Source organism: Gymnoscopelus braueri, assembly GCF_963280865.1.
Source record: "Gymnoscopelus braueri genome assembly, chromosome: 8".
NCBI lineage: Eukaryota > Metazoa > Chordata > Actinopteri > Myctophiformes > Myctophidae > Gymnoscopelus > Gymnoscopelus braueri.
The window spans coordinates 35,958,363-35,971,315 of NC_137609.1; the positions used below are offsets into that span (position 1 = coordinate 35,958,363).

Genomic DNA, 12,953 nt, shown 5'->3' on the forward strand with positions numbered 1-12,953 from the left:
CCTTCTCTCAGGGGTACAACTAGGTACAACTAACAGCCTTCTCTCAGGGGTACAACTACAGTAACAACCTTCATTCAGGGGTACAATTAGGTACAACTAACAGCCTTCTCTCAGGGGTACAACTAGGTACAACTAACAGCCTTCTCTCAGGGGTACAACTACAGTAACAAACCTTCATTCAGGGGTACAATTAGGTACAACTAACAGCCTTCTCTCAGGGGTACAACTAGGTACAAGTAACAGCCTTCTCTCGGGGGTACAACTAGGTACAACTAACAGCCTTCTCTCAGGGGTACAACTAGGTATAAGTAACAGCCTTCTCTAAGGGGTACAACTAGGTACAAGTAACAACCTTCTCTCAGGGGTGGAACTGCAGAACCTTTGCATGAAGGGGACATGTTGGCCTCCATGACAGGCTACTATAAACCTGGTGTTTTTTGTCCCAGCTGGAGGCTACAGTACATCAGGGGCACCGCGGCTCCCATGGAATACTTGGGGTGATTAACCACATCATGTGCCTCCTTTCTCAAGATTAGAACATAGCAACGGTTGAACAGGTCAAATTCAATCCAACCCACACCACCGCCATCCCAGGGAGACTTCAATACAATCTAATAAAATGTTGGACTTAACTGGTACTTTGCCGTCCCTGTCCTACTGTGTTAATGTTGGCGTGGCACATTTCTTTACTTTGGTGAAAACTTCGGGGTCGACAGTAGAACATTCGGGGGTATTTAACCCATTAACACATCGACCGCCAGAGGTTAATCTCATAATGTACTCACCAGTGCCAAGGTGTTTTTGTTGTTTTTTTTGTTTTTTTCATGTCGCCATAGATCTTGTTAAAATCCTTAAGATTGAGCTCTACACGGTCTGTTTACATCCGCGAGATCTCCCTGTATCTCCCAGTGAAGATCGCGTGTCAAACGGGGCATCCATGTTGTAGTTAGAGCGGATTACGTTAAACAGTGAAATGCGAGGAGAAAAAACTACAGGAAGAGAATTGAGTTTCAGTTTCGTCTGTAGAATGGGAGCGGGCGTGATCGTCAAAACCGGATCCCAAATAATTCTATTTCCGGTCATCAAACCGGAAACGGAAGTGGATCAAAAAAATTCCGAAAGTGGACCCGGAAGTGAATAGCGCGAAAAGACCGTGGACCGTAGGGCTACGGTCTCGGCGCTTAACAGTTGGATTTAACGGACCGTAGGACTACGTTCTTGGCGGTTAATGTGTTAAGACCTGAGGCTGATTAAAAAAAAAATCTAAATCCTAAATTACTTTAGTTACTTTACACCACTGGTGGTTACCTGGCAGTGACTTGGCCCACTTGACGGCCGAGATGACCTGCTGTCCGCCCAGCCTGTTGAGCGTGGTCATGAGTCGGGTGGAGGTGTCGGGCAGCGTGCTGTCGTAGCCCGAGTAGATGATCTCCGGCTCGATGGCCTTGAGCAGGGACAGCATGGTGGGCACCAGCTGGGGCATGGACTTGGGGATGACGGGCATCACCATGTTGTTGGTGTTGGCGACGGCGGCACTACTGCCGCCCGGGGCCTCCGGCGAGGTGGTGGTCTGCTGCACCTTCAGTTTGATCAGCTTCTTGTTTTTCCTCGCTGTGTGCGTGAGGGGGAGAGAGAGAGAGAGAGAGAGAGAGAGAGAGAGAGAGAGAGAGAGAGAGAGAGAGAGAGAGAGAGAGAGAGAGGGAGAGAGAGAGAGAGAGAGAGAGAAGAGAGAGAGAGAGGGGGGGAGAGAGAGAGAGAAGAGAGAGAGAGAGATTTATAACATAACAAATAATTCTAATATCTGTTCATTTCTGGTGGCAGGACTTCATGTGCAAAATAATCCTCAACCACTATGTTAAAGGGTTAGTTCACCCCCAAAATGACTTTTTTTCTATCGATTAGTCACCTCATGGAGACTTGAATTCATGGATATTTTTTTGTTTTTGTTGCATTCCTAAGACAATAATTTGATGAAGAGACATTTGTGTCTCCTACCGGAACAAATGATTGTCTTAGGAATGCGAGAAAACCCCCAAAAATCCATGAATTAAAGTCTCCATGGGGTGAACTATCCCTTTAAGTTTCGATGTGAATGCGTATATCTTGTCAACTATGAACTAAGGACTATCCTGCACAACTCTGTCAGAGCAATTAGCTAAACGGCTAAACAGACAGGCAGACACGGTCTCCCATATATGGGCATAAAAGGGACACAGACAGACGGGTAAGACAGGTATGTTGACAATGGTATTGCATAACTGAGGGGGGGGGGGGGGCGCTGGCGCATGCCTTCCCAACTTGCATCGTCAGGGACAAAGTAGGAGAATTTTGCTGGGAACTTCAAGGACCCCCTGGGGTTCCCTGGACCCCACTTTGAGAACCACTGTTAGCTAAGCCATAGATAAGAGGGTGTTGACTTTTACATCAGGCTCTGTCATCTTACAAAGACTTCAGGCTTTGTTAGTTGACTAACAGCATATTTTCTTGTTCTTTTCAACAGTACATAGTGCATCGACAGCACAAACAGTTTTGTCATATAATGTATGGATTTTCTCGGGATCTTTTGAACAAAAACAAATAAGAAAAAACCTGTAGGGAGTCGGAAAAAAATATATTTTCCCCATACACTCTCTCTCTCTCTCTTAATTCCCTCTGCCGCAGTCTCTATGGCAACTAAGAGCTTTTCTGGTGGGAGTCTAGGTGAGGTTGTCTGCTGATGCACTGACGTCTATCAAACCTCTCTCACACACACACACACACACACACACACACACACACACACACACACACACACACACACACACACACAAAATTACTATACTTGTGAGGGCATTTAAAAAAAAAAAATTGTTAACCCTACAAGCTCTACAAGCTCACGTTGTGAGCTTGTAGATCGCCAATTTTTTTTTCTTCAAAATAGTAAAAATTGGCAAGAAAGTTTAGGGATAAGGGGGAAGGCGGCGAGCAAGATAGGGCCACAGTCCTAACCCCTCAACCCAACCTCTAAATGCCTAATCCTAACACTAGCCCCAACCTGAATCTAATTGTAAGCCTATCTCACCAAATCTTTTTTTTAAAACCATGAAATAACCATTTATCTTGTGAAGACCAAGACATGGGTCCCCACAATGTCTGTTCATCAAATTCTACTATACTTGTGGGGACATTTGAACCTCGCAAGTATAGTAATACAGGTACACACACACACACACACACACACACACACACACACACACACACACACACACACACACACACACACACACACACACACACACACACACACACACACACACACACACACACACACACACACACACACACACACACACACACACACACACACAGCTTTTCTTGTCCTCACTCAGCACGCTGATTCGTACAAACTAATCATTGCAATTTCATGTCAGGAGGACATAAAGGAATATAATCAAATCCAATAAACAGCCAGAGAGCTTCAGTAAACAAACAGCAGTGAGGTGTGAGGTGAGAGCAGACCTCTCTCTTTTTCTGTTCACCTCATTCACATCGTTGAACTTGGGACTCTCTGGCTACGTGCCTATTCTTTCTTTCTTTCTTTTTATTGGTTTCGAACACCATACAATAAAAAAGTCCCAATAAAACAATAAAAGTAAAAATACAAAATATATTAAAAACAAATCCAACTGTCTCAATGAACAATAAATCATAAATGTGTTCGAAAAGGAGCAGGAAGAAGTTAATACTTATAATATCCTACCCCTTCATAACAGTTTTATTTTAAAGGGATAGCTCACCCCCAAAATGACTTTCTTTCTATCGATTAGTCACCCCATGGAGGATTGAATTCATGGATTATATTTTTTTTGTCGCATTCCTAAGCCAATAATTTTATGACCGGCAGCGGGTCCAGTAGCAGACACAAAGGAGACTCTTTTATTTGTGTCTCCTACCGGAACCGCTGATATAGCGCAGCAGGAGCCAAGAGGCACTATAGGGCATTGGTTATAAAAGTGGGGTCCAGGGACCCCCAGGGGTCCTTGGGGAGATAGCTTCACAATCATTTTAACCATTTTAACCATATTTTATACTTTGTCTATTTTTGAAAAATCTTGAAAATTTGTGCAAATCTTTGAATATATATATTTTTAAAGCAAACCTTTGTAACTCAAATCTTTGCTTCTGGGGGTCCCTGGAACCAAATATTTTGAGATGGGGGCCAAATACATATAATTTTAGGGGTCCTTGACATGAAAAAGTTTGAGAGCCACTGCTATAGGGCCACGGATTGATCAGAATAGAAAATGTCCTTGTCTGTGCGCATTTTGGAATTCTGCCGTCTGGCGGATGTGGGAGGAGAGGTGCGCCAAGGGGACCGTGTCATTGGCCATCCATCCGTGCGCAGCGGATTCAAATTCTGTCAATCAGAGGCGTGATTTGCATGGGCCACCTGCTGCTTACACCAGGTCAACAACAGTGCCCAGCGCCCCGGCAACAACCACATGTTTCTTTGTTTGTTTATGTGACACACAAATTGACGTCCCCAAAAATCACACAAACCCACTCTATGTGATTATTATGCAAACGAAACATGGTACCCAGAGGCAGTTCACTAGGAAATGACACCACTGCTGTCCTCACATTTTGTTTTCTTGAGTTAAAGTATCAATACCGCACTGCAGAGGGGAGGTGTGTTTGTCTGTGTCCAGCTGATGCTCGTTGACGCTCGAGGCAATTATGTTTCTGCACACATTTTCAGTCTCGGACAAGAATTTTCCGCTTGGTCCTAAAAAACGGTGCTTATCAATTAATCGATTCATCGATCGATAAGGTTATCAACTATAAATTAATGAATTAATCGACAATTTGCATCCCTAATTTGAATACTGAAAAGTAACAGTTTTTGGACATGTGAGGTTTCCACCCGAACAGAGACGATATATGGAGACAGGACTGTCACTTGTCAGAGAGGCCACAGCCCCATGTGTTGTTGTTATTTTTGATTTTTCATTACCCCCCCGCGGTCCCCATAGCAACAAGAAGAAACATGGCCATACAGAGGACGGTACTGGATCAGCGAACGTGATTGCCTGCAGCCTAAGGGGCTCAACCTTGAGACAGACAGACTGCTGAACGCTGCCATCCCTGCTTGTTATACTTGATGCTGCATCCTAGCCAGTGTTGATTTTTTCGACTAAAACTACGACGAAAAATGTTCGTCAACTACCTTTTTTCACTGACGAAAGCTAAATAAAAACGAAAAAAAAAAGCCATGACGATTAAAACTAAGACTAAATGTATTGACAATTTCGTCAACAAATAAAAACTAGACTAAAATGTGAGGGAGGGACTAGTGGAGAAGAGATCCAGTAGAACTAAGACTAAGTTATTTTATGGTTGGTTGCGCTTGGGCGCTGCGACGTGTTGTGAGCTTGTAGATCGGCTATTTTCAGCATGCAACCAAGTGTAAAATCAGCCATTACGACGCCATCATGTAGCGCAAATACACATTCATTTGAGGGTTCTTGACTTGAGAAACCCCCACCGTAATTTTCGTGTGATCAGTACGGCGTTAATTTACCAAAAGAAAAAACACAAACAAATGTAAATATGGAGATGAGAGGTTTCTTCCCCCGACAGCAACGTTATCATAATTCAAGGCGTCTGAGACAAACATGGGGGACATGGGGCTCATGCAAAAATAGCAGATACACAAGCTCATAGCGCAGCACCGAGTGCCGCGCTATGAGCTCGTAGATCTGCTATTTTTGGGTGTCATCAGTGTTTACCTTCCAGGTTCATGCCGGCCTGCAGACACTTGCGGAAGCGGCACGCCGGGCAGTTCTTCCTGCGGATCTTGTCGATGATGCAGTCGTTCCTCCCTGCACACAGGTAGTTGTGCTGTCCTGTTGGAGGAACGGACAGTGAGAGGGACACTTATTAGAGCATTGGTTCTCCTCAAAGTGGGGTCCGGGGAGTACCAGGAGGGGGTACCATTTTAACCCCTTCATCCATATTTTATACTTTGGCTATTCAACAGTAGCAGATCTGCAAAAGCTCGAAACGCGACGCGAAGCTTGTGGATCTGCTACTGTTGCTGTTTTTTTCATTTGAACCCTGAAAAGTTTTGGAGACGATATCTTTTTTGAATAATCGACAAAATTGATTAACCCTGATCAACCGTTTAAGCCCTATTTTACACTTTGTCGTACAACGGTGTTGTTGTGCAAAAATATTTTATAATTGATTAAATAGATGAGTTTGATTAACTGGAGATCCGGACAACAAGTTGTAACAGATGCTACGGTGAACTTGACACACCACGGACCATCCTGACAGGTCAGCGTGGTCCGGATGTCAGGATGATCAGGATGGTTCATTGTGACATCTCATTACTCTCAAGCTCTGCCTGCTCTATACGGATGACAGAGTACAGAACCAAAGACAGGTGCATCAACAAAGGGTTTTCTCAGTGGAGTGCTAGACCCAAAATCCAGGATACATAATATTATGAAAAGTAGGAATTGAAAAAAAATCCCCAAAAGGTAGCACATCCAAAATTTCCAATCAATGGAGGACAAAGCACTCACATTTATGCTACATTTTGGGAATTTTTTTCAATTCCTACTCAAAACAAACTGTCTTCATTCCGGAACAATCCATACTTACAAAAGAAAAGCTAATGGACCCGAAACGTGTGCGGTTATATGACTGACTGAATAAATACGTTTTTAAAAAAAAAGCTCTCCACTTCTGGTAACACTTGCTATGCATCCCATGTCTATAACCCATTCAATCCGGAAGCGTATCTGTGTCATTTTAGAGTTTAGCTATAACCATTATTTTATACTTTGGCTATTTATTTTATTTTAAATCGTGAAAGTTTGAGCAAATCTTTGAATATACATGTTTTAAAGCGAACATTTGTAACTCAAATCTTTGCTTCTGGGGGTGCCTGGAACTAAATATTTTGACATGGAGGTCTGTGGCCAAATACATATCATTTTGGGGGTCCTTGACATGAAAAAGTTCGAGCACCACTGATCTAGCAACATAGGTTTTTTCAGAAAACGGTTAGGATTTAGAAGACATTTGTAGATGCGTTCCCAGGGTTGAATGGGATAATACATTATGAACATAGTTTATATGTTTTCCTGCCTGACAGTGACGATATGTACTCGTCTATCGGTTCCAGTAAGACAGGGTTTTTTGGTTATAGTCATAGAGGCAGGAATCCACTGAGTTGCACAGAGTGTGAGCTGATAAAAGCGTGACCGACATTTCTTTCAGATTACTAAGATAAACGCCCCCGTTTTGGACATATTCCTCAGACATGTCTGTTTACATAGAAAAAAGAAGAAGCAGCTTTTCTTGTGTAATTTAATTTGGGTTCTGGGACCGCACTCTCTAACCACTTGGCCAAAGGTTATTTCTGGTTAACACAGTGGCTACACAGAAAGACGCTGAAACGTAGGGGCTAGATCAACAACTATGTTAATATATCGTTGCTGTCGGGGCAGCAACCTCTTATCTCCTTATTCTAACTTTTTGTGTTTTTTTGTAAATTAACGCCCTACTTTATCAAACTACAGCGTCACACAAAAGCATCAAAAGTAGCAGATCTACAAGCGCTTGTAGATCTGCTACTTTTGCTATTTTGGAATTTGAATCCTGAAAAGTAACAGTTTTGGTCCCGACAGAGACCTTTTTTATACAATTAATTAAATACAAAATATGTTCCTATTGATCATGTTTGAATGCCACACAAGTGGGCATTGATTGATTACTGATTGAGAGGCATCTGAATTATCTGGAACCTACACTGGACCCTGAGTTGACTCTGTACTTTGGACAGCTTTTTTCCACACCACTACACCAAATCTCTTCGCCAAAAATAGCGAAGAGATATTGTTTTGGCTAATGTTTGGCTACTAGTATGTTTGTGTTGACACTGAAAGAATTGAAAGAATCCCACAGCTGCTGCTGTGGACTGTTGGCTGGTGCCAACGACCTGACACAATAAGGTTAACCTTTGACAAACTCATCATCTACACAGGGAGCATGCTGTCCTTACAGTAGAACAGCGTGCCCCAATTTAATCCCATTTAATCGGTTACTTCAATTACACCCAGTGTTACTGAATGCTAGTTGTGTGGATGCATGTACTGGCCTTTTGTTAAGCCATTCGATCTGGGAACGCATCTACAAATGTCTTCTAAATCCTAACCGTTTTCTGAAAACCGTATGTTGCTATAATATCAGTGGTTCTCAAACTTTTTCATGTCAAGGAGCCCCAAAATTATATGTATTTGGTTGCGGACCCCCATCTCAAGATATTTTGTTCCAGGGACCCCCAGAAGCAAAGATTTGAGTTACAAATGTTCGCTTAAAAAAATATATATATTCAAAGATTTGCAAAAATTGCAGATCTACAAGCTCATAACGCGGCACTCTGCCGCGCTATGAGCTTGTATATCAGCAATTTTTTTATAGCCAAAGTATAAAATAATGGCTATAGCTAAAATCTAAAAGGACACAGATGCGCTCCTGGATTGAATGGGTTAATAATAACAATAACAATAATATATTAATAGTATTATAGTGTGTTATTATAGAGAATAAAATGTGATATATTTGAATTATTACAGAGGTTATTTCATTCGTCGACCGCGAGCGTGCACGTATATGTGCACGTGTGCATGGCTGAATGCAAAAACAAGATCGCCTCATTATGTCCAAAACTGTGACTTTTAAGGATTAAAAAAAAATAAAATAGCAAAAGTAAGATCTACAAGCTCGAAACGCGAGCTTGTAGATCTGCTACTTTTGATACTAGTGTGACGCTGTAGTATGATCAAGTACTGCGTTAATAAAAATAAAAAAAACAGAAAACTATGGGTTCAGATCTAAAGCCAAGTGTCCTGAGGAGGCGCGTCTGAAGCCTGTCCTGGACGGGAGACTCCAGACGTAAAAAAAGACGGATGACAAAAAGCTCTAATATGGAGATAAGACAAGCCCGACAGCAACGATGACATACACCCTGAACCCTGAACAGGGACACTCGGGTTCACGCCGGTTCAGAGTTTACAGTCACATGTTGAATGAAGCCATTTTAAGTCTCTCACAAAAAAGACGAACGGCGCGGGACATTTATGGCTGATTGCCATAGCTGTAGAAGGAAAAGCTATAGCAAATCCCCCCCCCCCCACACACACACACACATAAACCCAGCCCACATCTGCTGCTGCGACAGGCCAGTGCCGTTTGGCAAGACTGTGCTGGTACAGTATACTCGGGTGCCACGCCGGATTTTCCAGTTATCTGTGCCGCTGGCGCAGTGCCCGGAGGTCACACTGCTGACTATCATTAGCACAATTTCTCTACTGTAACGTGACAGCTGTAATTTACTGTACCGGTTCACCGGGTTCGTTCTATCCTGTGGGTCCCAAACAATGGGCTGGGAACATGTTTTTTGAGTCGCAGACCCCAATTTTGGGGGTTGCGAGTAAATATGCTTTTTTTTTGGTTACCTAGGTTACCTACATTACTTAACAAGATTTTCTAAAATCGCCCCCCAAAAAATTACGAATATCTGCAAATGTTCCAAAAAATATCGATGTTTTCGGAAAAGATTTAAAAAGAGTGGCAGATCTACAAGCTCACGATACGTTGCATCAGAACACGTTGTGAGCTTGTAGAACGCCTATTTCCGCTATTTCCGAAATTGGGTTGATTTGATTTCATAATGGATTTGTGTACGCTTGGGTCCCATGGGGAAAGAGAAAAAAAAAAAACGAACTTAATGTATCTTTTGGGTCTTCAGCTGTAAAAGGGGAAACAGAGGGAAACAGTGATTTACTGTGCTGCTAGCAGGGTTCACTGGGTGCATGTAATGCATGTTCATGCATGCACAGCACAGTAGTAGCATTCTCGCAGTAGCATGTGGAATTTAGGCATTACTACTGGCCCTTTATTGTCCCGGCATTAGAATTAATTAATAAGGAGTTAGCACAGACATGCCATCTGTGGCAATGGTTAACCTTAATGTGAACCCACTTTCTGCAATGCTGAAAGGGCAATCTATCACATTGCATATCGTATACCTTTTATCTCCATTTTTTTACTTGCTGTGCTTTTTTGTAAATTAACGCCCTACTTGATCATACTACAGCGTCACACAAAAGCATCAAAAGTAGCAGATCTACAAGTGGCGCGAAGCGACGCGTTTTGAGCTTGTGGATCTGCTACTTTAGATGTTTTTGAATGTTTTAGTGGGTTCCAGGGGGTCCCCAGCTAAATGTGTTAATATTGCATCAACCTAACCACTTTGGCTTTTTTTAAATGAATTTGAAACATAAAAATGTCATGGTATTTTTTCTTTAACACAATGCACCAATATGGAAATTCTGGGCCGAATTGTTATGTTTTGTTGGTGTTTTTTTTGTTGTTGCCGTTATTCATTTCCCTGGAAAACAAATAAAATCTTCATTGAAAAAAAAGCAAGATAAGCTGCAGAATACCAACCACAGTGCAAAATGAATGCGTCACAACAGCAGATAAACATCGACCACTGCCATTGACTAGTGGCCGATACCGATAAGCGGACAAAATATATCGGTGCATCTCTACTGATTATTATCACATTTTTGGGTAATGCACCGCAGCAGACTGTTGGGGTTGGAACACACATACTTTCACATTCAAGTATGCACTATGCAGGCAATCATATTTTTTGCAGCACTCTCCTACACAGACACAATCAAACCGGATATTCGTGTTAAAGTGAAAGACCCCACTGTAGGCACAGAAAAAGCATGTCATGGTGCCTGCGCAACAGAGAAGCGCTATCTATTAGTAACTAACCATTTTCACATGGCGGCCATTGCCTTTACGCCACACTCGGGGGTGGGGAACTCTTGAGTGTGATGTACGTGCAAAATGGCCGCCATGTGAACATGATCAAGGGTCTCCAACTGCGTTGCATTTGGGCTGTGTGTCCACCAACGCGATTCTTCGCAGCTGAAAACGCAAGGCTGCTCGCCTTATAAAATGCGTCCAAACACCCGAGTTGGAAATGTTTCTACTCTCGGCAAGCAGATTAAAAACTCCAAACGTGAAAACGCAGCGTGAAAATAAGACGTTCAAGCGACTCGTCCCCCACTTCTGGGATTCCAAAAGAATGCAGTGTTCCCGTTCTAAACGATTAAAAATATACGCTGCTGCGCTCAGGGAAAAAAAAATACGTCTTGGTGGACAAAGGCCCTTTATTTAGTAGAAGCAGCAACAGACACACCCAGTACAGTACATAATGTGCATTAACTAACAGTCAACAAACAGTAATGATAGTATGCATTAACACAACACACGATAATCAAGTGAGAGAGAGAGGGTGATTGTTAATGGATGCTCAGCTCGCAGGCGTCGCAGCGGGTTAAATGTGGATCAGGTTCAAAAGAGTTGGTCCAATTAAGAACCAGGAAGAGGTTATGATTATCGTAAAAAAAAACGGGCTTTGACTTAGAGGATGAATGTGTATTTTAACCACTTAAACCCTGTACTTTCAAGATCGGCACACGTTCACACATGACGCCAAAAAATTAATTATACCAGCACATTGCCAGAAAATGTTATCAGTGTGAACGGGGTAAGTCCCCCAGGGGTATCGTTGCTGTCAGGGCAGAAACCTCCTATCTCTGTATTTTAACTTTAAATACGGAGATAACCGTATTTAAAGTATTTAACACCGTATTTAACGCCCTACTTGATCATACTACAGTATCGCACAAAAGTAGCAAAAATAGAAGATCCACAAGCTCGAAACGCGGCCGCGTTTCGAGCTTGTGGATCTTCTATTTTTGTTATTTTTGAATTTGAATCCTGAAAAGTAACAGTTTTGCACATATGAGGTTTCCACCCGACAGAGACGATATACGAGGTCCACTCCTTTTCTCCCTCGTCTAGTCTAGACTCTAGACCAAATCTCTTACGAACTTGTAGATCGCCTATTTTCACCAATTGTTAGAAATAGGGACGCTAGGGTTCAAATGTTTAAAAAAAAAAAGTCATCCGGGGGCTGAGGTGCAGGCGTGGCGGTGGACGGCGGGTCAACCAAGTGGCTGCTGGGAATGTTATTTGGTGGAGATTAAAAGAACCACCAACCACAGTGAGTTGAATCTCTTGGACCGTGGGACCAACAGGCATGCGTTGACAAAAAAACGGGACCAACAGAAGAGAGAGAGAAGCTGTGATTGGCAGCCTATTAGTGGGTCAGACTTTCCCAGTGTCAGGGATAAGATTTATACATGGAACATGTGGGTGGAAAAGCAGAAAAAAGCGATAGAATCATCAGCAGCATCATCATCATCATCATCATTATTAAAGGTGCGTTTATTTACCATCTGTGCTTTGCCGCGCTCTCCATCCTTGAGACAACAACCAGAGAATAGATGGGGGGGTAGTGGGGGTGGGGGGGGGGGAGGAGGGATAGAAAGACAAAAATAACAGATATAACTTTTTTTTTTCAGCACTAAAAACAGCTCGTCAAATCAAACGCAAGATGACACTTCACTTTTGAACAATGGTTTCACTTTGCATGGGCATTTCCCACAGCTTCCCCTGAAAGCTGCTGTGATTCACGTTGTCAGACCTTAACCCTTTAAAGACCTCAAAAAATAGCAGGTATACAAGCTCATAGCGCGGCACTCGGTGCCGCGCTATGAGCTTGTAGATCTGCTATTTTCGAATAGCCAAATACATCTAAAATGACACAAGACGTGCTCCCGGATTGATTGGGCTAAACCCACTTAAAAGACTGCCGCCATATTATGCTCCTCAATCAGAGAACTATTGATCGATGCTGTTGTGTAGAGAACTTATTGTTCAGACCCCATCCCAGCTTTTTGTGGCATTTCTGTCAGAATTTCTCGTAAAAAATGGGATCCATATAGCTTTTTCTATTGATTCTACATTACATT

The 12,953-nt window shown here is 42.6% G+C and overlaps 1 protein-coding gene across 1 annotated transcript in view; it reads right to left on the minus strand.

The window, feature by feature from the left end:
• The window catches only part of LOC308091142 (glucocorticoid receptor-like), a 116,285-nt gene that overhangs the window by 13,187 nt on the left and 90,145 nt on the right, over positions 1-12,953 (minus strand). The window contains exons 4-6 of the mRNA XM_080436522.1: positions 12,375-12,401; positions 5,769-5,885; positions 1,309-1,611 (exon numbers count right to left, since the gene is read on the minus strand). Of these exons, the coding sequence (XP_080292648.1) occupies positions 1,309-1,611; positions 5,769-5,885; positions 12,375-12,401 (447 nt within the window). The remainder of the gene's footprint in view (positions 1-1,308; positions 1,612-5,768; positions 5,886-12,374; positions 12,402-12,953) is intronic.